At 40.8% G+C, this 24,990-nt stretch overlaps 1 protein-coding gene across 12 annotated transcripts in view; it reads left to right on the top strand.

The window, feature by feature from the left end:
• The window catches only part of LOC138633095 (actin-binding LIM protein 3-like), a 45,021-nt gene extending 20,254 nt beyond the window's left edge, over positions 1 to 24,767 (top strand). For 2 of the 12 annotated variants that reach the window (XM_069719141.1, XM_069719133.1), the window contains exons 8-23: positions 5,910 to 5,968; positions 6,855 to 6,935; positions 7,487 to 7,648; positions 7,798 to 7,827; positions 9,099 to 9,210; positions 9,659 to 9,763; positions 11,522 to 11,572; positions 15,111 to 15,248; positions 15,415 to 15,479; positions 15,824 to 15,965; positions 19,000 to 19,029; positions 21,126 to 21,184; positions 21,755 to 21,821; positions 21,993 to 22,068; positions 22,663 to 22,743; positions 23,163 to 24,767. In XM_069719141.1, coding sequence (XP_069575242.1) covers positions 5,910 to 5,968; positions 6,855 to 6,935; positions 7,487 to 7,648; positions 7,798 to 7,827; positions 9,099 to 9,210; positions 9,659 to 9,763; positions 11,522 to 11,572; positions 15,111 to 15,248; positions 15,415 to 15,479; positions 15,824 to 15,965; positions 19,000 to 19,029; positions 21,126 to 21,184; positions 21,755 to 21,821; positions 21,993 to 22,068; positions 22,663 to 22,743; positions 23,163 to 23,253 — 1,349 coding nt within the window. In that variant the 3' untranslated portion in view covers positions 23,254 to 24,767. Of the gene's footprint in view, positions 1 to 5,909; positions 5,969 to 6,854; positions 6,936 to 7,486; positions 7,649 to 7,797; positions 7,828 to 9,098; positions 9,211 to 9,658; positions 9,764 to 11,521; positions 11,573 to 15,110; positions 15,249 to 15,414; positions 15,480 to 15,823; positions 15,966 to 18,999; positions 19,030 to 21,125; positions 21,185 to 21,754; positions 21,830 to 21,992; positions 22,069 to 22,662; positions 22,744 to 23,162 lie in introns of all 12 variants that reach the window. The other 10 variants (XM_069719206.1, XM_069719155.1, XM_069719148.1 and 7 more) reach the window with 9 other exon arrangements.
• The last annotated feature ends 223 nt before the right edge of the window (positions 24,768 to 24,990 follow it).

Below are 24,990 nucleotides of genomic sequence, written 5' to 3'. Positions count from 1 at the left end.
AGAGTGCAACTCGCGAACGAAAATCATTGAAATTTAGTATGAAGACTTGTTCAGGGTTACAATGACTCCCCCTACTAGTTTCTCATCAAATTCAAGCAGTTTAATGAGAGTCAAAGGGGCAGTGCCCTGGCCATCTAAGAGGCATCAGTGCCCAGGAGGGGCTCTAGTTCAAGTTTCAAGGTATCGCCTAGTTGTTTTTCCCTTGATCCCAGCACAGGTGTGAGGGTTTTAAAGGGGTCAAGTGCTGGTTTTAGATTGAGGCTTTAATCCAGATTGGGTTTTAGAGTGGTCAGGTAGTGACCTTGGAACCATGTCTTTGGTCTGGGTTGGGTTTGATTTGAGGTTTATGATATAGGTTAGGCCATAGACTTGATGGGTAATGACTTTAGATTGATTTTTTTTTTTTTTTTTTTTATCTGAATTAGCTGTTATAACTGGGGGTTTAATTCAGGTTAGGGTGAGGTAAGTACAGTAGCAGTCATGGTTGTGATTAAGGTGAGTCTCAAGGAAATGTAAGTCAGTGTAATGTCCTCTGAAGTCATGGAAACACAACTGTGTGTGTGTGTGTGTGTGTGTGTGTGTGTGTGTGTGTGTGTGTGTGTGTGTGTGTGTGTGTGTGTGTGTGTGTGTGTGTGTGTGTGTGTGTGTGTGTGTGTGTGTGTGTGTGTGTGTGTGTGTGTGTGTGTGTGTGTGTGTGTGTCTGTCTGTGTGGACCAATTTGAGTTTTAGACCTTGAGAATGAGGACATTTGTGGAATGTGAGGACATTTTGATTTTGGCTCGTGTTCACTTTCTGACGCACTTTTAAATGGCTGAATGAAGGGGAAGACTGAAAATTAGGTTTAGAGTAGGGTGTGTCTGTGTGTGTGTGTGTGTGTGTGTGTGTGTGTGTGTGTGTGTGTGTGTGTGTGTGTGTGTGTGTGTGTGTGTGTGTGTGTGTGTGTGTGTGTGTGTGTGTGTGTGTGTGTGAGGGAGGGAGGGAGATGCAAAGAGAGTGGAAGGATAAAAGGCTGATTTTAACGAAGCACTGTTGTACAACTTATTGATCTTACATATGACACTCATTACTGGTAAAGACACGCATGTTCCCACTTTCCCCCATCTGACAAACACACACACACACACACACACACACACACACACACACACACACACACACACACACACACACACACACACACACACACACACACACACACACACACACACACACACAGACTGGAGTCAATTACCTCTCAGCCTTCCCTTCACCTCTGCTGTGTCCATTACTCTGCGCTGTCACTGACAGAATTATTCTGAACGAGGCCAACTTATCTGGAGGTTTGAATTGAATCGTCCTGGAGCTTCTGTTTCACAAATAATATAACAGTAATTGAAGTTAACAAGCTCATTCACATGGTGTCATCAGATAGGTTGATATGAGGACACCGGAAAATCTTCTTGACCGTGTGGCATAAACTCGCATTTTTATGTATTTTGCTGGTTATCTTTTGAAAAATGTCCCACAAGTTGCATTTATGAGCAGCTATTTTGCATTAATAACCATTTTTAGTGTGATATACATCATGATGCTCGACACAATGGTTGTATCGAACTATTTTGCAAACCTCGGATTAAACAGCAAGATTAATTGCCGGTGCAAAAGCAGTGTAATCGCCACATGGTGTATCAGCATTTGTTTTCTGCCCTTGTGTCCCTTGTTTACATCTTGTGTGCCTTGTACTAAAAGTCAGCACACATGTTTCAATATTTATGACATTAATTGTAACCACAGTTTATGTTATGTACATACACAGTATAATAGATTAGAGGAATAACAATGTACATGCTTTCACATACAATTTTAATATTCTGTCTGATGCTTTGAAGAAAGGAAGCAGCATTTACTCATATTATACATATTAATGCAAATTGAGCTACATATGGAGATATGGTTGAAAATAAGAGCGCTGCGATCCCAAACTGTGCTTGTATTTGAGATAAAGGTGACAATTAAATCATATTCAAATTGGGTGTATCCCAGATAACTTGGCCTGGTGGAGTTGAATCTGGACTAAATGTGGAGCTACTGTACCGTAACATGCGGCTGACACACACATTGTCAGATACGCCACGCAGGTTGACACTTTCTGTTTCACCTCATTGACATTCTGCTGCTCTCGTGCTCAGTGCCACCGTTAAAACTAAGCATTTGCATATTGTACTTGAATTATTTGCGAGTAAGTGTTTTTAATATATACCTGTGAATGCATACATCATTTTCTGGGAATGTGCTTAAATGCTGCATGTTTGCCCATTTGTGTGTCTGCATATGAATGCAGGTGTATGTGTGTGTAGGTGTGTTCGTGTGTGTTCTGAGCTCCAGTGAGCTGCCCCAAGGTTAAATTCACTCCTTTTGATGACTTCAGACATGTAGGAGGGCTGAGCAATCACCCTCGTGAGGTGCACTCAATTAGGGCACAGACGCACATGCACACCAACACATACACATACACACAGCACAACCCTTGCAATCAATCTCATGATGCATGTTTGGAATAAGAAGTGGTGTGTGTGTGTGTGTGTGTGTGTGTGTGTGTGTGTGTGTGTGTGTGTGTGTGCGTGCGTGCGTGTGTGTGGTGGTAGGGATGAAGAACTATTTAGGAACTAATTGTGGATGCTTTCTTTCAACAGCTAGGTTACTTTTAAATTGTACTATTGGATGGAAATTATGTTTATTTTCCATTTCCCAAACCTAGGTGTGCTGTTAGTTAACTTACAGAATCGTTATCATTATCATCCAAAAATTATTAATAATTAACCTTTTTAAAATTATTTTGCCCAAACTTATGTCTTGTTGGTTTAATTGTCTACAAAAGCACATCCCCATATTAGAAGCCGTAAGTGGCAGCTGTATTATTACTATTGATTCCAATTTTTTGAAGGAGCCGCATGTAGAATTTAGAGACATCAAGTGGTAAGGTTGCGGATTGCAACCAATTAAATACTTTGCCTCACCCTCTCCTTCCGCGCATGTAAGTAAATGTACATGGTAGCAAAACTCACAAAAAGGCTTTCTTAAGAGCTAGGGTTTGTTTTTTCCCTTCTGGGCTACAGTAGAAACATGGCGGTGCAACATGGTAGCTTCATGGATGAGGACCCACTGCATATGTAGATATGAAGGGCTTATTCCAAGGTTATAAAAACACAATAATTATTAGTTTGAGATGATTATACACTAAGGAAACACAATCGTGAATATTATATTAAATTTCTGCCAATAGATTCCTCTAAATCCTGCACAATGAACCTTTAATTCAATTAATTTACACAATGATCAACTAATGGTTTCAGACATTCAGGTCAACATCTATCAACCCAGCGCTGCTGTACATTTTATATTCTGGGTACTAAAAAGATGCTGTTTCTATTTTAAACACTGAAGAGAATAAATTTGATGCTTACAGTAATTTTGCAGTTTTGTTTGACTCAAGAAGAGAAAGAACAGCTCTGTGGGAATATCTGGCCACGGCTGAAAGATCAATGCTGCCGAAGATGATATTTTTATTTGGCAGAATCAAATATATTTTATTTAAAAGACATGTTCCCATCTCCAAGCAGAAACTGATGATGAACCACATTTATTTACTTTACATTAAAAAAAGGAAGAGCAACCAACATATTACTGTACACGTATGAATAGCTGTGTTCTGTTTCTCGTGGCAGCATGATTCCGCAGAAAAAAAAAAAGCACCTGAGGGCATTTAAATATCTGCCGCTTTATACAGATCCATTAGAATTTCAAATGACATAAGCACAAATGTAAATATTGCCTCCCTGGATTTACACCGGCTGCCTTCATCTCATGTTTTTAAATATCTTCAGTGAAGATCACGAGTCTCATTTGTTCCATTGATTATCCTTATTTTGCATAAAGTCAAGAGTCTCTCTTAATACACCAGAAGCTTCATTCATAAATAACACATCTGCGTGTAAGAACAAATACAAACAGACTCAGGGGAGGTTGAGTTTGTTGTAGATGTATTTGTGTCAAACCTCAAGCAGCTAATTTTCTCAGAATTGATTTATTGCACTGCGTTTTGGATTATTGAATTTATTTTCTCTGCACAATTTAGATTTTCCTCATCCAGGAGATAAAAGATCCCAAGTCCAAGGCCACACATCTGTTCGGCAGCAGAGTTGAGGAGCGTGGGTGGGACGGGGGTGCACTGAATCACCACGCATTGCTTCTGTCTGCAGTATTGATTTTGTGTGCGGTTTTGTGTGAGTGTGTATCGTTGTTGGGTGTGGGTAGCCTCTGTGTATCTGTGCTTGTTTGTGTGTGTGTGTGTGTGTGTGTGTGTGTGTGTGTGTGTGTGTGTGTGTGTGTGTGTGTGTGTGTGTGTGTGTGTGTGTGTGTGTGTGTGTGTGTGTGTGTGTGTGTGTGTGCTTACAGATTGTGTGTGTGTCTGTGTGTGTGCGCAGGTCAGATTTATGGTGTTGATAGTGGTTGTATATTAGAGTCATGATCAGCTAACTGAGTCCATTCTGCTGGACTGCATTGCCCCAAGGCCCGAGAAAATTATCCAGAGTCAGCGCGTGTGTGTGTGTGTGTGTGTGTGTGTGTGTGTGTGTGTGTGTGTGTGTGTGTGTGTGTGTGTGTGTGTGTGTGTGTGTGTGTGTGTGTGTGTGTGTGTGTGTGTGTGTGTGTGTTCAGGGCGGATATATTACTGTCATTATCACTATCAGATCCACATGCATATAACATCCTGACATTAGTGGTTTATTGTTATGAATAAGATCTAATAGCCCTCTTTCCTCTCCTGCTCTGTGGTTCATCCTCCTCTTCTTCTTTCCTTGTTCTTCTTCTCTGTACATCTCCTTTCTTTCTCTCGACTTTTTAACAACTTCCTTCATTCCTCCTTCTCTCTGTTTGGGTCATTTTAATTAAAAAAAAAACCTTTTGCAATGAAGCGCAAGCACACGTTTGCAAAGCAGGAAGGATATGCAATGACTGTACATTGCTGCACTGAAAAATGTTCTCTACTATTTTATTACTCACAAACTGTCTCTTCTTATTGACCATTTTCAGTTTTTAAGGGAGGTTACATTTATTTAAGCAGGATTTCTTAATGGAGTAATATAGCTAGTCATGTGGAAAATGATCTAAAGCAATGGCAATAAAAACGATAGAACATTCTGTAAATGATGAGGCCAGTAAACAGGAACACCGCATCAAAAATAGAGATTTAAAAAATTAATCCATACAATACATAAATAAAAAGGGTCATACTTAATTACAGTGTCAGGAAAAGAGGGCTATATGTGATGGTTAGCTGGATGAACGACTCTCCTAATTTGCCACGAGGAGGGTGGACTATAAATTTGACATGAAAAATTAGTTTGGACACTTTTAGGGACACATGGTGCATCAAATAAATCGTGTCATATCGTATCCTGAGGGAAACATGGATGTCTGAACAAAATTTCAGAGCAGGCCGTCCAGTAGTTACTTGAGATATTTCTGTTTGGATGGAGTGGTGAACGGGCAGACATGACCATCCCTGCAGCCACATAGCTATCGTGGCTAAAAATTCTCTCTCTGCCCGTCTTCCTTTATGTTTATCTGTGTGGGGAGACCAGAGGAGCTTCATCCTCTGTTCTCAGACTAGACAAACTGCCTCCACAGCCCTACGCCCTGCCTCCCGTGTGTGTGTGTGTGTGTGTGTGTGTGTGTGTGTGTGTGTGTGTGTGTGTGTGTGCGTGCGTGCGTGCGTGCGTGCGTGCGTGCGTGCGTGCGTGTGTGTGTGCTGCTGATTGATGTTGATGCACTCGAGAACGGCTGATCTACTCTTCATAGGATCCCATAAAACTGTATGGCTGCTGCCCACACACAATAAACAAAGTGTGTATATGTATGTTTGTGTGCAGGTTCAGAGGTTTGGCACCCCATGTGTAAAGAAGCTGCTCGGCTGGAGAGAAAACTGAGGGTGAGCAATACTCAAAATACCTGCAACCCCCTGCCCTTTCTCCCTGTTTCTGTTTCTGTCCTCTCTGTGGTTCTTTCTCTCTGGCTGTGTCTGAAATGTCTCATTTTTGGTTTGAAAACTACAGTATTTGGTTCTTTGCATTATAAGAAACTAACTTCAACAAGTCTCCCCTCCTCATAAATGGATTTTTACATAAAAAACTCTTTGATATATGCAATGTATTTTATGAAAGATTAAGATGTAGTTCTTTGGACAACACTTTTGGGGTATTTTACCACGTGCAATCAATGCAAAGGGGGTCAAAGAGTTTCCAAACTAGTCTTACAGCTTTATTTGGCAGAACTTTTCCTAAAAGCCTTACAAGAAGTCTTACATTTTAATGCTTCAAAAAAGCATTTTATTTGAAATATGTATGAGCTGCACTTTGACCGTTGCCTGCCAGAGTCGAGAGTTATCATGAAAATGCAAAAATGCAATGTGGGTTCATCACATGTGGACAGAGGAGGAAGTTGTTTCCTCACACACACTCAGGATATGGCACTTTTAAAACTAGGAAAGACCAATTCAATTGCTATTTTTCCTTTTACAGTCAAATGCTTGTATTACTCAGCTTAACTAAATCAACAAGATGAAAAACTTTAGATTCAGATTCAGACCTGGCACCTCCAAGATTTCAAGAATTAAAGCCAAACAAGGCAAAGATTTGATAAGGCTTTATTTGATGTATCGTGCTGTCACTCTCATGAAATGTAACACAAGTTAATATTACTATTAAGCTATTCTTTCTTTAAAATTTGATTACATTAAATGAAACAACTTCTCAGCACTGACTCTTGTTTTTACTTCACTCACATCCTCCCTCTGACTCCTACTTTTGTCTCACCAGCTGAGACGCACCTCTGAGACGGCGTCCATTTCTCCTCCAGGCTCCTCTCCTCTACTCGGCTCTCCTCACCGGCTCATCTGTGTGAGTTGCTATCACCATGGTTACGCTGACACCGCTACGCCCTCAGCTGTCACTGTCACAGCCGTCATTCAAATAAAGCCAACACAGACAGAAACACAAAGAGTCCCTGAAAGCTCACTCTGTCTGCTCTATCTGTCTCTGAGCAGATGACTTGTCTGTCTGTCTGTCTCTCTGCTTCACTGTATGTCTGGGGAGATGCACAAAACACATTATGTATATTTTATAATACATTTTAAGACATTTAATTGCACTCAAGCAAACACATTAGCTTCTTAGATGAAAACAGTAGATTGTCTGAGATGTTGTTAGTCTATCGGATGACGTTTTTTCCGATTACATTGCTCTATATCGTGTTTAAATTGACATTAAGTAGCTCATCGAGTATTTTCATTTCACATCACTGTGTTTTTATGTTTTCCTGCCTGTATGCCTGCGTATGTGTTTTATTTGTGCGAATTAATTTGTCTGCCTTTGATTTAGAATCCAGCTTTCTATTTACTACTCAGTTTCCATTTACTGTTTCTGTGCGTGGTTCTGTCTCTCCCTTACAGTCTAAGGTTAACAATGATGTTTTGGACTATAAGCAGCTGGCTGCTCTGCCCAGGGTCAAAGCCATATATGACATCCAGCGGCCAGACATCATACCTTATCAGGCCGACCACGCACACACACACCTCTCAGATGACACTTTGGAGAGATACAACTGTGGACAGGTACACACGCACACACACCCATCCAAAAATGTATTTTGAGTTATGTTTTGTGTTAAAAAAAAAATTGGACAAAAGCAAACCGACTATAACCTTTAACAAGAATAATAAATAGTAACAAATATACAAATTTTTCCCCCCCTCTGATCAAGTCTTTGGGCTCCTTATCGCCGTACTCTCATGTAAGTACTCCACCTAACCATTTTCCCTCTTTGTAATGACTCAGAGGGTATGTTTTACTCCAGACTAGTAAATGCACAATAGAAAAGGAATATAATGTAACTGTATGGACGACACAGTTCACATGTTGTCGATGAACAGGGAAGGACTTTCACTGTGAAATGGAAAAACTGGACTCGCACATCAGACCAACAGTTAAGCTGAGGGAGAGGGATCCGTTTTCTTCAGTGGGGATCAGCAGCAATACTTATTAAGCAGATCAGTGAAGGGTTAGATTGATGATTTCAGTGAGTTTATGTGTGTACAATCTTAAATTTTGGTGAAAGAAAACACTAGCGTCACATCAATACTTGATACTGGCAGATAACTTGAGGTTTCTATTTCTGGAGAGAAAAGGTCGCATTGATGTGTCCCTAATGTGAAGCAGGTTTCCAGTCTCTGCCAATAAAACCAGCATGAATTAAAAAGAAACGACTAGAAAAGATGATGGTCACTGCAAGGGATATTTGATATTTCTGGAATTACTGCACCAAGACAGAAGTAGATCCACCACATCGCCTCATGCCTCATGATATAACGTGTTAATTAGTGAGCTGTAAAGATGCTGGTAGATGGATTTTGTTTCCTTTAGAGAGTCGTTCTAGCTGCTTCCCTCCATTTCCCAGTCTACAGGCTAACCAGCTGCATATTTAACATGCAGCCATTTGACTGTTATTGATCTTCTTCTCTAAGTCTTGGCAAGAGAGCAGCTAACCAACAGACTATTCCTTTAAAGCGGGCCTCTATGTAAGCAAAGAAAATGTGTCGATCTTTGAAATCTTTGTTCACAGTTTTTCCTCACAATTACTGTAGTTTAAGCATATGATTCATTTCAATTCAATTTTATTTAAGTATAAAAACAAGATGCAAAATGGGCTCAGGGCTCTTTAAAATCATATAATTACTCACAGCAAGGATTAAAACATGTAAACATGAAGAAAAAAAAAAGGTATAAAAAATAGAAGCCCAGGCCTGAGGCAGCATGACGAGCGTCATTCACACATTCACACAGCAGTGACCAAACATCCTGCGAACATACATAGTGTGTGTACAACTGCACATGCGTGTGCGCTAGTAGGACTGTTAGCACCATATGCACAATGGAGAATATTAAAGTGCTTTCAACGCGATTAAAATTGTGTTTTGGAGCGAGCCTTGGGGTCTAATTTAAAGCCTTTACTAAATTAAAGCATATTACTCTAAGACAGCCTCTTTTCTCTCTCTTTCCTCTCAGGATCTCTTGGATGGCATGGAGTTGAAAACCAGGCGTTCCTCCAGCTCTGCCTTCACCGACTCTCCCGCACACAGTCGCCACGGTGGCTCCCCACAGCATTATTATCTCCCTGGTAATGGGCCCACTCAAGCAAAGACACACACATACACACACACACACACACACACACACACACACACACACACACACACACACACACACACACACACACACACACACACACACACACACACACACACACACACACACAAACACAAAATATGACGCCTATACTAGCTGTTTGAGTGGGATGCAACAAGGTGTCAAATCCCCGTTTGGAGCCACAGAATTCCCAGCAGCACCCACTACTGACTCACACACACACACACACACACACACACACACACACACACACACACACACACACACACACACACACACACACTTGTGTGCTCACATACGTGTAATTCATCAGGTTATGAGTCAGTCTGTCTTTCATGAGCCTGTCTGTCTTTCTGTTTGGGGACGTGGGCCATTCATGCTTTGGTTTCTCTCACTGTGATTGGCTGGGCTGACTGCAGGCAGTGAGAGTGGCAGGAGTTCACCCTATTACAGTCAGCCACAGCCCAGGTGTGCTACACCCACCAACACCACCTTCCAAGCTCCCAAGCATTTCCATGTGCCAGGTAGGCCGTCATCCATAACCCGGACTCCCTAACCTGTTTACTAACCCAAATTTAGCCGCGTTAGTCCAAAACCGACCCACAAGCAAAATATTTACAATACTGTACTTTTAGATTATCATCACAGACTCTGATAATAGTCTCTATCTACTGTGAGTTGTATTTTTCACTTTAATGATGATATTTTTTAGTTTGACCAATAATAGAAATCCCCCCCAAAAATGATAGTAAGAGATTTTTTGTTACATGCCCAAGAAGTCCAGGGGATGAGAGGTGTAGCAGTAACAATAAACGTAGGGCAAAAAAGACCAGGAAAGCAGAAAAAGAAGCACAAGAACACATTTTTATGATCAGATTAGTTCCATAATAAAATACTTATAACAAAAACACTAAAGACGACAGAAAACGTGCTTCTGTGAACAAAAAAGAAGACAAAAGGGAGTATGACAAACAATTTCCTAAACAACAACTTGAGCTGACAGCAATACAGCTGTCTTTAGTCTCTACCCCGATGAGCAGAGAGGAATCAGGTGCAGTCGACCACCTGCCACAGGAGGGTGGCGCATGTGAAGGACTACCGGAGAGCAGAACACAATCACAACACGCACAGCCCTGCAGCTGCAACATTCACTGATAATAGAAATGGTCATGGTATGATTTTGGATGGCGATTTGCTCTAACCATCTAAGCAGAGAAGAAATGAATTGTGTTTTGACTTATTTTATTGAGGTTTTAACATCCATAAAAATGTAGTTATCCTTTTTTACAGTGTTCTCCGGTGGGAAGTCTCTGTCTTATCCATTTTACTGATCCGAAGCTCTTGTATAACATGTGAAAGCTTTCATCTAACATCTAATACTGGTTCATTTTATTTAAACAGTCCATCAACCCTTCACTTTATCAAGTTAATGCCTCTCTCTTCCCTTGAATGTTTACAGTCTGTCTTGGTTCCCTTCACTTTAAAAGGCCTCTTCCTTTCACTGTGAGCTATGCATTTGATTTCCTTCCATCCTTCCCTCCGAGTGCCCCTCAGTCCATTTCTTTCTGCATGCTTCCTCTTATTTATTTTTTTCCAAATTTATTTTTCCTTGCCAGGCCTACAACAGCACTCCTTTCGTGCTTTTCAACGGTGAGCAAAATGTATTTGGTGGAAGCTTTTATCCAAAGTGCCTCGCAGTATCACAAGTGCATACAAATTTAGCGTGGATGGCCCATTGGGAGTGAAACCTCCAACTTGGTAGGATTGGTGGCACACTCTGCCCAGGTTTTGTTGTTTTATTGCAAGTTGTAACTCAATTTATTTTGTATTCACTGTGGCATATTTACTGTGGCATATTTTTGTGGTGATTTTCCAGCACTCGAAGCTAAATGATTGAACTGACTACTTTCCTGTCATTTCGAAGTCTCTCCCTCTTCATCCATTTTATCTTTTCCTTTGCTTCTCCCTCTCTCCACCCTTCAACTGCTCTCCTCCCTCTTCTTTATTCCTGTGCCATCTGCTTCTCTTTCCTGTATTAAGCTTGTGAATTTGTATTCATCAGCCTCTCTGCATGTCAGTCAGGTTGTCTGGATGCACTGCACTGCCTCCACTATACCGGTTTATTACCTGTGCTGTCAGCTTTATGGTTAAGAAGACTGTAAATGTACACAACTAATTTGGTGGGAAGAATGGGATGAATGAGAGGATCCGGATTATTCTCCTTTTAGAATTTCTATTGCTCCCTGCCTATAACTCTCACTTTGTTTCTTTTCTTTTTTTAGCTTCTGAGGAAACCAACATCTACAGGAAACCCCCCATCTATAAGAGACAAGGTTGGTTGATTCCGCAATGCTGTGCTTTTTATAGCCTTTGTTAGGCTGTCTAACTGTCCAGCCAGGTGATTCCTGCGTACGTAGTAGCGAATTCTCTTCTGTATGTCTGATTTAATGAACCACTTACAGAAAAGATCTGAGCTGAAGCTGAATTACATTTTTATATATTTTCTTCCTGTCTAAAATCTGGTGCTTCTGATGATACTTAGTCCTCCCCTTCAAATTCTCTAAAATAGAAGTAGTCAAGGAAAGTGAAAGCATTTCTCCTGAAAGCCTGCACAGGCTTGATGCAGCAGTATTTTACCAGAAGCCGGGCTCGGTCACAGAGTTTATGGAGTGTCACTGTGTTGTCTGAGGAGAAGATCAGATTGTCCAGAGAATTATCTGTTAACCACATAGCAGATTTCCCTCATCACAGTCATTATATAGGGTCTGAAACTGTAGTGTGAATTGTACCAGTGCTGAAGTGGTGGGTCATTAACATAAAATTAATTGTCCAGCAATTTTGATAACCAGTTAATTTGGTAAGGTATTATCAAGAAAAAATGTCAAACATTCACAGGTTTCAGCTTCTGAAATGGGAAGGTTTAATGTTTTGTTTTTTTATGTCATTTTAGATTCAGTATCTTCGGATTTTTGAGTAATGGTCACATAAAGCAAGCAGTTTGAAGATAATACCATAAGAAAGTGTAACAAATTTTGTCTGAATGATTTAATTATTTTAAAAAGCTGTCGCTGTAAACTACACATACAATTAACTTGGCGCTTCAGCTGACGTTTAAATGGTAAATTGTCTGTACTTGTATAGCGCTTCATCACCTTTTGGTCTCAAAGCGCTTTTACATAGTTTTCCCATCCACCCATTCACACACTAATGAGACAGATCACCATGCAAGGTGCCGCCATCAGGAGTACATTCACACACTGATGGCACACCATTGGGAGCAACTTAGGGTTCAGTGTCTTGCTCAAGGACACTTAGGCATGTGGACAGGAGGAGCTGGGGATTGAACCACCAACCTTTGGATTAGTGTGCAACCCCACTCTACCGTCTGAGCCACAGCCTCCCTTTTTAGCAGGCGTTTAGGACTCAGGAGGCACCGATATGATATGCCAGCCTCCAATCATCACTGATAACGACCTTATTCAACCGACTGGGTATCAACCTTAACTGATACACTCTCTTTGACTGTCAGGATGAAGATCAGTCACATTGGACAGTGAACTCAGTTTTTAACATCACAGGTGGCCAAACGTTACCTTCTTTAAATATGATTCTTCACACACATTGTTAATTTGGAAAATGTACCGCAACAGTATCTGTATTTGAAGATACCCTGAGCTGTGGTGTCAGACAAGAAAATGTTGGATTGATGCATCCTTACTTGTCATGGCATTATTTACCACCATCATTTGAATAAAATTACTTGGCTAAACTAAACTAAATAGGGATACGGACTTGAAGTGGATGTAAGGTTTGATAGTTGTAGTCCCATCAAAAATGAGATTACAGATTCAGCCAGTGATTCAAGAGGTGAATTAAAACTGAGGGAAGCGTTGCCAAATACTGAGTATGTAGGTGATCCATCAGCGCTCAGTTGGCAGGTCCCACAGAGTTACAGTTCCTCCGAAAGACCTCGGCATGATTTACTCTGCGCTACAAAGTGCTGACAAACCTCTCATTCTAGTCAGAGCAGGCAATTGCTGATCTGGGCTGCATGGGTGAATTAAAATTTACAGTAGGAATCACATATAGGGCAGTTTTCATATTAAGGCAAAATACTACGGTCAGATATATATACTGTATTTTAGTCAAACTTGGCTGCACCTCAAAAGCATAATCTTTTTAAGGTATGTGTCCTTAAGGAGCTGTTTAGTTATATTACCAGAAGAGACAACTGAGAGCTAGTAAGTGTTTAAAAGTACCAAATACAGTGCAGAAAGGATCGCAAGTGAATAGAATTTTTTTTCTTAGCTTTAGTTGCACAAATGATCTGATTCAGGCCAAAAATCCACTTTGGTTGTTGGGGTGCATTTTTGACACATTAAATCTAATCTTTGGTGTAAATGTAAAATATTCAGGATGGAGGAGGTAGCCTGTCACTGAAGCATGGATTCATTTCAACTTATCTGCATGTTGTACTTGAAAAAAAATGAAGAATACGTCTTCCATATTATGAGGAAACATGGCGTTATACGTAGGTCTGTGCAAGAAGATTAATGTGACCGTCATTTACATTTATTGTGACCTCTGTTGGCCATGGTAGTGATAGTGAGAGTAAGGGAGAAGTCACAAAGTCTGCGTACGGGGGAGGCAGGGGGGCGGTTGGATGGTTCAAACACAGGACATTAACCCTGGAGACTGCTGTTTGTGTCCTGTGTGAAAACAAAAGTCAAAGTGGACTTGCTATGATGTAAATTTCTTAATTTACGCACTTATTTTAACCCAAGCCATGATCGTTTCCTAAACCTAACCAAACTGTCACCGCTTCACTAAGTTAACCATGTGTTTATTATTGTTACCATGACGACAAAGGTTCAGTCCTCCTGTCACTCTCAAACTTTTTGACAAATTAGCTTTTCTGATGTTTAGTTTTGAGGACGCGTTGGTCCTACAGAGGGCGCTGAAAACACTCACATATGTCATTTTGGAGTCTTTGGAAATGAGTTTATTCTGTTGTTTCGGTACGAGGATGTGTTGAAAGAAATGACAAATTGCGCACGTATTGCTCAGCTGGTGTTTGGATGGTCCGACTTACACTGGACACAAACAGTCACATTCATGCATCCACTGCATCAATTAGACACATGACCTTTGCTATATATCACCATCTCTTCTTTTCTTATTGTTCTCTTCACTGCTGGTCTAATAGAAGCCAAAATGCCAACACTTTTCTTTAAAGTACTGCATTCTCCCTTTCACCCCATGACAGCCCATCCACTGCTATGATATTTCATCTTTATCACACAAGTTAAACAACATTTAGGTAATGTCTTGATGTCTTTTACACATTTCACATCACTAACTGCCTTCCTTTGTTCTTAGCACTGTTGCAACACACCTTTGACAACCTCGCTTGCTGCCTTGGAAGTTGTGTGTCACACCCCATCACATTATCTCTGACCTCCTTTCTGTTCTCTGTTCCCTTATTTTTGATGCGCCTCCCCTCTCCTCCTCCCTTCCTCTCCCCTGCTGTGCTAACCCCCTCTTTGTAAGTAGATGCACTACTTTGTCCATCTTCTCTATCCTGCACACATAGACACAAAACGTCTCACACACACATTGGTCAGTGAAACATTTAGAGACCCACAACAGAAAAATAAACAAAGACAATTTTGTTAGAGCCGAACATGTTTAAGTATCTTCCCTCATGTTGATTTCTCCCTTCTGATTGCCTCGTTGTTATTTTCATGAAAATCAGCCTTAAAATCAAATGGGATTTGCTATTACAAATCAAATATTGAAACTGTATCTGTAATAAATTTAAATAAAAAATACATTCTACAATTTGTGTTTCTCTGATTATCTTTCCATCAGATACATCTGCCTCTCCAACAGCCAATAAGAGTAAGACCAATGAGAACCTTGTCAACTCCAGTCGCCTCTCCACCTCAAACTGTAACAGTCTTTATCACCCGGACTCCAACTACTATCCGTACAGTGGCTCTCCAAAAGGTACTGCTGCCTCTATTTAACCAGTGCAACATACTGTACATAGACGCATGGAAATATACTGCACATGCTTCACTTTAAGAGTGCGTAGAGGGCCAAATGACAGTTTGGCTTTGATGTCTCCCAGTTGCTGACGTTTCCCTCTCATTACCTCCGTCTCTCTGTCTAGTCTCCAGGGTGAGGAGGTTTTCATCTGGAGGGGAGGAGGATGGGTGGAATCACAATATAAACAGGGTAAGAGAGGAAGATATTCTCCTGCTTCTCCCATTTATATTTTAAGTGTGTGTTAATATTTAATGAGCTGGTTAATTAAATGCTTCTTTTCAACCTCAACCACTGGACACGATACGAAGTGATGCTCCTGTACTTCTCTCTCTTCATATTTCTCCTCCTGCTATCTGTCCAAACTACAACCACCACCGTTACCTGTCCCATCTCATCTATCAACTCATGCACATGTCCAACTTTTATTGCCTCATCTGTTCCTTTGTCCGCTCTCTTTTTTCCCGTCCCTCTAACCCATCTCTCTGTTCCTCCCCGCCACTCTTCTTTCATTCCCCCTCCTTCCCTGCACGCAGGGAATTGGCAGGATGATCCTGAAGGAGGAGATGAAGGCACGGTCGGGCGGTCACGACAATGACCAGTGGGGGAGCAGACGCAGCTCCCGCTGTAGCAGCAAGGAGGCGCTCAACAATCTGGGATACAACTCCCTTAACGGCTGTAAGTATATTCCTTGTGACGCACGGTGCCTTTTTTTGACCAGGGATCCTTTGAAAAGGATTTTAATCTCAGTCAGACTTTTCCTGCTTAAACACAAGATAGGAAACAAACTTTTCTCTGAGCATTTTAGGGCCCGAGGCTGCTTTTATGGCAAAGCTAGCTGCATGGCTCTGGGGACGGCAGTGTCGGTCGATAAGTCAGTCTGTTTATTGGTAGTTCTTCCACTCGGTCCAGTCTGCAAATACCTCAGTGGCTATTGGATGGACTGTGATGAAATCAGGCACAGATGTTGATGGTCTCCAGAGTATGGAGCCTACTGACTGTGATGATCCCCTGACTTGTCCAATAGCAACTTCTTCTGTTATTCAGAAAACGCCTACTAGAAGACATTCTCTGCTCTACATTCATTGTTTCCAGATGATGCACAACGTTCCCTGACCTTTACTATTTACAGTGCTACAATGAGGTTGACTTTTGTGGTTTTGAGTGAAATGTCTCAACAACTATTAGATGTACAGTATTGCCATGAAAATTGGCACAGACAGTCATGTTTCCCTCAGGATAAATTATAGCACCCTCCTCAGGCTACTTTATGTTATAACCAAATGTCTACAAAACTAATGCTAATCCACTAAACAAAGATGGTGAACATGACATTGAACCTGGTAAACATCAGCGTGTGAGCATTTTAACGTGACATTAACATACTAGTACAGCTTCAAAGAGCAGCTGGCATGGCTGTACTCCGAGCCTTGTTCCTACCTGTTATAGTGAAAAGTCCACGAACATAAAATTACGTTTGTATGACTTGTAAACACAGAGTCCTGTATTAGAGTTTGAGGCTGTAGGTTCAAGGCTGAAATAAAGATCAGATTGAGGTGATGGTGATTAAGCTGTGGTGTTGTTTGCAAAGAAATACAGTCACCTTAATAGCAGGAGTAAAGTGTGGGTCTCGTTGTGATACTGACCAAAAGTCTCAGAGGGGGGAGTTTCCCACTTCTGGATTCACTCTTCCATTGATCCCATTCCTCATTGCATTCAGCTCATGTCAGCGTGAGACGGAGAGACTCAGAGAGAGAGAGAGAGAAAGAGAGAGTGTGTTTTAGATGGAGGTCAAATGGGACTAAAAGAGAGGGTGTTACAACATAATAGACAGAGAGAGCGTGAACACAATAGAAAGTGAATTAGATATAAGGGACAGAGGGAGAATAAGAAGCTGAAGCAATTCGGAGCTGTTCAGAGAAGATGTACGACATGAAGCCTTGAGGTAAATCAGGGTCAAAGAGCGGTGGAGAGAGAGGGAAATGAGCTCTGTGCACAGGGAGGTCAGACAGAGAGAGGTGTGGATAATGTGAGTGTTCAGTGCTGTGTAATCACTGTGGGTTTATGGTGTCTGCTGTTATTCTACTGATTAGAAAAATCCTGACAGGCGTTCACTCATCTGTTCTTCAGAAGAAGCTAATTCGAAAATGGAATACTACGATGGCATGAAATAAAGTAAAATGGCACACTTGGAGACTTAATTTATCTGAATTGCCATCAAATCATTTTATTCAGTTCAAAGCTTCAAAGTCAGTGACTGTAGTTTGTTCATTTTTCTCCTCAAGACAAACCTACTCTGTTTCTTAGCTGCCAAAAGCTTCTGATTTGTTCATTGACAGGTGATTCTGTGTAATCATTTGAGTTTAAAGATTTTTTTTTGTTAAGATTTGTTCGGACATGTACATTGACCTCGGCTGTGATGAGCATGATAAACATTTTCCTGCCAGCATGTTAGCACTGTCACTGTATGTTGCAATGTTGATTTGAGCATTTACTGTAGCTCGTACCTCACATTGCATCACACTAGCACGGCTTGTTTCCTCATCTATCATCATAATGATATTAAATATAAAAAGTGAAAGATCTATTCAATATCTTACATCTGGATTCCAGCACCTATAATGCGTGTGTCTACGTTTCTGAAAAATAACCACACAAATCTGAAGACGCAGTGCAGTCCATTAAAATGACAAAGTGCAGTGGGTCGGGGCCATAAACATAAACATTTTTAACATGTGTGGTCCGATTATACACCCTGATTCCTGCACTCACGGTGCTTCATATTTTATATGATGTGTAGGTCGTGATGGTGATTATGCCTGCATGTTGATGCTGTCAGGGACATACCCTCACACAGCTGCTGTTTTATGTATGTCCCACAACAGCTGGCTATTTTTATATCCCTTCTACTAAAATCTCAGACTTTTACTTTCTGGTAGATTCATTAACCCTGCTTAACACTGTCTCAGATACTGTTCACGTTAATATAGCCAAAGATAGTAATATACATAAAAGGGTATCAGAAAACAGGAAATCAGATGATTTAAAAAAGAGTAGTGCTCCAGAAAAGGACAGCAGCTTTGTTTTAGCTTTTAGTTTTACAGACACATACTTATTTACATCAGTTATGTCTTTGTTCTTTTTTTACTGTCCAACAAATGTATTTGTCATTAGCTGTCTCCAACTTTGTTGAGTGATTTTTGTTTGAGTGATGTCAGATGTTTGAATTTATGATGTTACATTTTTATACTTAACACTGTGTTATCCTCTGATGTGTTACTTAATCCGGTAAATAATTTAATCGGCATTACAGATTGGATATTTACAGTTCTATACAACAGAATTTATGAATTAAAAAATTAAAAAATGTGTAATAGATGTTAAGTCTGATGTATTCCTGTTGTCCCATAATGTCAGCAGCTTGACCTCTGATTCGATTCTACAGATCTTTGTGGGGTCTGTTTTCCAGTGTTTCAATTTATTGTGGACAATTGGAAACACTTCTTGGGGCTCTTTTTAACATTATTTTATTCTGATCTTTTCGACAACAGTTTTGGGGAATCAATTCTTGATATCTATGTTAGGACAGCAGCGTTTTTTGACTCCAAACAAACGACTTCTGATCCAACACATTTGGTATTTCCAGGGTGTGAATCTGGTGAAATTATAGTGTGATCCTCTTAACCCTCCCTTCTTCTCTCTCTGTCCTCAGCTCCCAGGTCCGTCTACAGCGCAGACAGTGGTGAGTGCTTCATCGATGTGTTTTGATCTCTGTGTTCGTCCCAAGGGGACGGAGACACAGCTAGCCGGCTTTTCCCTTATCTCCTTCATCCTGTCGCCTCTGCTGTGGCAGCAGCACGAGCTTAAAGTGGGAGATTGTTATCGTCTCACTCCGTCACCCATATCTCTATTTTTTTGGTTTACAGGTGGGAAGATGAATGATGCTGTAGCTTAGGCTTGTACTGATCAGCTTTTGTTTTGTTTTTTAAGAAGTGGCATTGGCTTTTATTTGTAACTTGTTACACACTACACTTCACTCTGTGATTTTTGATTGTAAATATATATTTACACACTTTACACGCCTTAAAATCCTTGTAATGCACCTCCTTGGTTATTCTCTCTTCTTCACCACCTTCTTCACTGTTATTGTGTGAATTTTAGCCTAATAACATCCCAATTTGGCCACTAGGTTGACCAACTTCATGTCATGAAATTCTTGCACCATCGAAATAATATTGACAGCTGAAAATTGTGCAAATTACACCTAAACTTTAACTCTCAGCATTAAAATAGTAGATTACAAGTTAGCACTTGTGCAACAAAAAATAGGGATAAATAAGATGCTTAGGCTAGTAGTTCTAGCTCTGTGTGGCATCGGGGCACAGTTTGATGAAACAACTATATTTTTGAGACTAACACCACGTTGACTGAATCTCATTTCTTGTTGAAAAAGAGAGAGCTGTAGATGACAAAAAACTCATTACACCTCAGCATCTCACACACGCCGTACAGTAGCTCTACACACCGGCCTGCATTCTGCTGCATCATGGCGTTTCGCCCCGTCTCTTTGACATCGCTGTGTAATTTAATTCCTTTCAACACCAGAGTGAACAAGAAGGAGAGCGAGAGAATGAAAGAGAGGACGGACAGAGCAGGGAAACAAAGGAGAGAGACAGGGAGGCAGGAAAAGGAGAAGGGGAGAGCAAATGACTGAGGATGCATGACATGATGAAGGAGGAAAAAGAAACAAGGACAGCAAAGAAGAGGCAAGTTAAAGTAGGCAAGAAAGACAGCAGTGACTTGAGATGATCAGTGTGACTCTACTGTCCTCTGCTGCTTAAACTGCAGCAGTGCAGACTACGTCCTGCCAGAAGATGCTTGGATGCTGGTGGTTACCATTGGTTACAAGAAATATGCCCTCATGCTGGAAGAGTAACATCAAAGGGTGGAGATTAGTTGTTCATATTAGAAAATAAAATGCTTTGTGGGAGGCAGCAAAAAACCTCAGTCGTTGATGATCCTAACTTGTAAATGTTTCATGTTGCCGTTCTCATTAGGGTGTAGACTTAAAGGCCAAGTGTTGAAACGTCTCAACCAAAACTTAAACAGGTTAAAAGTCATCTCAGGCCACGGGGGAGGTGTTTGTCAAGACACTGATTATTATGCCTCCAAAGTTGATGTGATTTTTCTGATCAGTGTGTGATCGGAGCCACATCCTTACACAGGAGTCATTCAGGGAGGCACTCATGAAGAACTGATATCCTTGAGATTCAAAAAGCAGCTACAGTATGTGACAGTAACACCACCGCTTTGAATTCTTGTACTAAGTGATGGAAATGCTTTCATCTGTGTGATATTCTCAGAAACAGGAATACAAATGTTAGATTCCCAATGGCTCAGTGACGTGTCAGTAGACGCTGTTGAGCTGTTGGGAAGCTGCTCAGTTGCTATTGACACTGATGTCAGTAGCCAGAGATAAATGAAAATCAAAGGGCAAAAGATCTTAAGTTTTGTTACTCTCGTGCGCAAATATGGCACCTAGACAATAAAGTCTATTAGTTTTTCTTCTGTTTTCCTCCCACGTAAAACCCCCACAACTCTCTTCAGTGGTAGGACAGATTTGACAAACAGAAATTATTTGGAGATTTTGCAACTTGTAATACTGTATGTAATAATATTCCAAATTAAAGTTAACTCTTTTCTCAAAACAGATAAATGAAAAAATATAAAAGCACCATGAACAATAGAGGTCCTTTTCTCCTGTTTGCAGTTTGAGTGCGTCTGCATTAGTTTGCATAGTTCTTGTGTTTGTTTATGGTTATGTGTTTGTTCTTTCAGACTCATACATTGCCAAATCGGCCTCGTTGCCAGGCTACGGCAAAAATGCAATAAAAAGGGTAAGCAATCCTGGATTCTGGTGTGTGTGTGTGTGTGTGTGTGTGTGTGTGTGTGTGTGTGTGTGTGTGTGTGTGTGTGTGTGTGTGTGTGTGTGTGTGTGTGTGTGTGTGTGTGTGTGTGTGTGTGTGTATATACTCATGTTACTCATGTTGTGGGGACTCGCCTCCTTTTTAGGGACAAAAAGTAAGTCATTCGAATATATGTTGATGACTTGGTTTAAGGTTATGATAAGTTTCATTTAGTGTTAGCAAGTGACGTTATAGTCACCAGGAAATGAATGTAAGTTGCTGTGATGTCCTCTGAAGTGATGGAAACATCACAGAGAGAGTCGGAGAGAGAACAAGACAGATGTGGCAGTTCACCAAACTGAAATATATGGGAAAGCCCTTCATTGCTACTGAGCCTGAAACTCATTTGTATCAGTTTGCCTTCTGAGGCCAAGTGAGACAAGTGACAAGATATTGTCATTATGAAAGTGTGATAAAATGCATTGCTTTATAAAGATGAAATACATTCTTTCAGCTTGTGTTTTTCTGAACTGTTGTTGTTGTTGTTGTTGTGTCTGGCAGCCCGGGAGTGCGAGTGCAGATTATTACCAGTATGACAGCAGCAATGCAGTCAGTTGGCAGATCAGAGGTAAGCCTGTTGTAAAACTTAAATCTCCGCAGTTCATCTTGTTTTCTCTTGATTAACCTGCCCTCTCGGTGCATGTTATTCAGAGTGTCTGTATTAATGGAACGGGGACGTCAGTGAACGCAGCAGTTAACATAACGGATCGCCATATTTTCTCTTCTCCTTTTCTTTCAGAGTACAAGGTAAGATGCCGCTGCCAAAACTCGAGACTTGTCACTGAGCCAAGAGTGAAAGGTCTGGATCAGTGGATGTAAGAATGATGTGTGGCCTGTTCATATTGAATGGTGAATTCATCTCACTCTGTAACACCCACATTGTGAAGCTGACTCACTCATTTTATCGATGGCAAAATGAAACACACAAAGAACTACAACACTTTATAGTAGAAACTCTTGACTCCAAACTCTCCCTCAATTATGATGAAAGGAGGGAAAAAGAACAATGTCAACACAAAAGTCGGATTTATTTTCATATTCCTCTGTGGAATTTTATTATGAAATCGAGAGACTTAATGTATTTTTCTCATTTCTAAAGCCTCTATGATTTAAAAAAAAAAAAAAATTGTATCATTCTTTTCAGCATTAGGGCTAAAGACGGTGAAAGAAATAAAAATAGATTCTGCCTGGTCTGCTGCTGAAAAATTCAAATCTAAGATGGATGACCAGTATTTTCAGTGGTGTATTTGAGTCATGTTTTAAAGAACATCAATCAAACAAAAGAATGTCGTCAGTGAGAGTTCCTCTTAAGTTTTTTTTTAAGTTTAAACATTAAAACAGCACCTCTTTGATGGTCACAGATAGACGTGTGTGTGATGTGTTAGTAATACCTCCTCTCTCTCCGTTAGATCTACCCCTATGAGGCCCTCGTGGTGTCAGTCAGAGGGCAGCAGCGTCTCCCCAGTGACGTGGACCGAGCCCGACTGGAGGTAAAAGGCAGTAGGACAGGTCTCACGCAAATTCCCCTTGAGTAACTGAACACATCAATACATTGGAGTGAAATGAAAACACAGGAAAGAACAAGACTAAAAGCCTCATGTCCCGCTTCTGGCCTCCTGGAAGTTACAGTGAAACTACAACAATGAATTATCCTGAGCACTAATATTCACTGCAAATGTGATGGCCACTAGATCTTAAAAATGGACCGACTGATGCACTGTGTTGTGCACAGTGTGCCCTGTGCAGCAGCTGTAGTATGTCTGCTGATTTGCTGGTGTTGAAGACGTGATTACTCTGATGTTTTGCAATGGTTTCACTGTTTCTCCTGACGGTGTGTGAATGTAACATAACACCAGTGCTTCTGATTGAATGTCCTTTTCTGACCTGCTCTTTGTCTCTGTCCTCACAGCGTCACCTCTCACCAGAAGAGTTTTACAGAGTCTTTAGCATGTCCATGTCTGCCTTTGACCGTCTTGCTCAGTGGAAAAAGAACGAACTGAAGAAACAGGTCCGACTTTTCTGAGAAAGAAAAGTCTGAATCAGTGCAGGTACACCACCAACAATGTGCTCTGAAGCACAGCTTTCATAAAGGTTTACTGGGCCCAGCTCGAGTCTGTGTCTCAGAGGAAGAGTGACTGAAAATAATAACTATTTTTCTTCCCGTGAAGTTGCAGAGCAGAACGTTTGGCCTCCTGCTCTTGGCGTGCTGTAACTGGTGTGTGCTCGGACATATTAAGCAATATGTATGAAGTCAGCCAACTGGGATAAATGGAGAAGAACTGTACAACAACAGACACACTAGTTCATGGGCATCGATGAGTTGGCTGCTTCTGCCTCTCCTACCAGCAGATGGCAGTGTGTTAACACGAGACTCACGGTGGTTGTCTGATATGCTCAAGTAATTTGTACCAAACTGAGGGCCTGCCTCACAAAGAAAAACTACAAGTGAGGGCAGAAAGGAACCCACTTTTAGTCAGACAGCCACTGCCCGCAGCGATAGGTAAACGAACACTGTGTGATTCTCCGCATTAGAGTTATTCAACATGATATACACGTGGTGTTTTATAATGTGCAAGTACTGAAAACCGAAGGTTTTCCTCTGCTTTTTTTTCAAACTATGTGTTTGATTTTGATGTCAGATTTTCAGAAGCCATATCAGTGTTAAAACTTCTTTTCTATGACTTGAGCAAACTGTACAGTTCACTGACGTGTGCTTTGAATTATGATGTGATGTGAATGAACCGTGTCATAACTCTGAGCTCAGAGATGTTAGTTAAGTTTAGAAATGGAGGTTTAGTAGAACACCCTTTAACATAAGATATTTGTGTTTCACTTACTATATTTAAAGAAATCTACATTTTTGTCAGTTCATACTTGCAGCTGTACTTGAGAAATAGCACTGAATTTGAGCTGCTGGATTACAATTAATGTGTGTGTGCGTGTATGTGTGCGTGTGTGTGTGTGTGTAATTACAGCAAATGACTAAGAGAGGATTTTGATAAAAGATTATTCAGAAGCCGTCTGAATAAAGAGGAAAATTCTGAAGGAAATGGCAAGAAAGAAAGGAAACCGAGAGGGAAGAAATGTGCGAAAGGATAAAGATGCAAAGAGGAATAATGTGCTCACAAAGAAAGATTTGACGGGTGTTGCAAAAGAAAAGTGGAGGAAAGATTAGTGTTTGTGATAAACAGGTGTGAGAGATACCGTCTGAGCTGAAATGGATTTATTAGAAACAAGGTGCTGGAAAGTTGTTGCAAAGAACGAGACGAGTGTTGATTTGCAGGAGTGTTGTAACCGAATGTAAAAGGTGGAATAGTCCTTTCTTTTTACAGGGACTAAAACCATGCGGACAGTTTGTTTACAGGTTGCAACACAATAACCCACATTTACCACATTAAATGTGTATGGAAGTACAAACTAACTTCTTTTTTGGTTCAGTGGAGTTCACATTTATCATTTGCAGCCTTGGTGTCTTTCAGTGCAACTTCTAAATAAACGATTCAGTGATTTATAATTGTCGCCATTGCCATTTGTCCTGGATCTTGAATGTTCACAATGATGGTTGGGGTGGTGATCAGGTGAATTTGTTTCAGTCTTGTCCTTTTTGGTTTAGGGATTCATTGGACAGGAACAGATGAGCATCGTCGTGCCCCCTGGGTAATGCCGTTTATTTAGGGGCATTATGAATCACCCAGATAACCTGATGTAAAGGGGCAAATAGACTACCAACACTAACT

Source organism: Brachyistius frenatus, unplaced genomic scaffold (genome assembly GCF_029030835.1).
Source record: "Brachyistius frenatus isolate BFR_SWC_R1_liver_20210118 unplaced genomic scaffold, ASM2903083v1 Contig_5, whole genome shotgun sequence".
Lineage (NCBI taxonomy): Eukaryota > Metazoa > Chordata > Actinopteri > Embiotocidae > Brachyistius > Brachyistius frenatus.
This window is presented reverse-complemented; position numbering and strand designations above follow the sequence as displayed.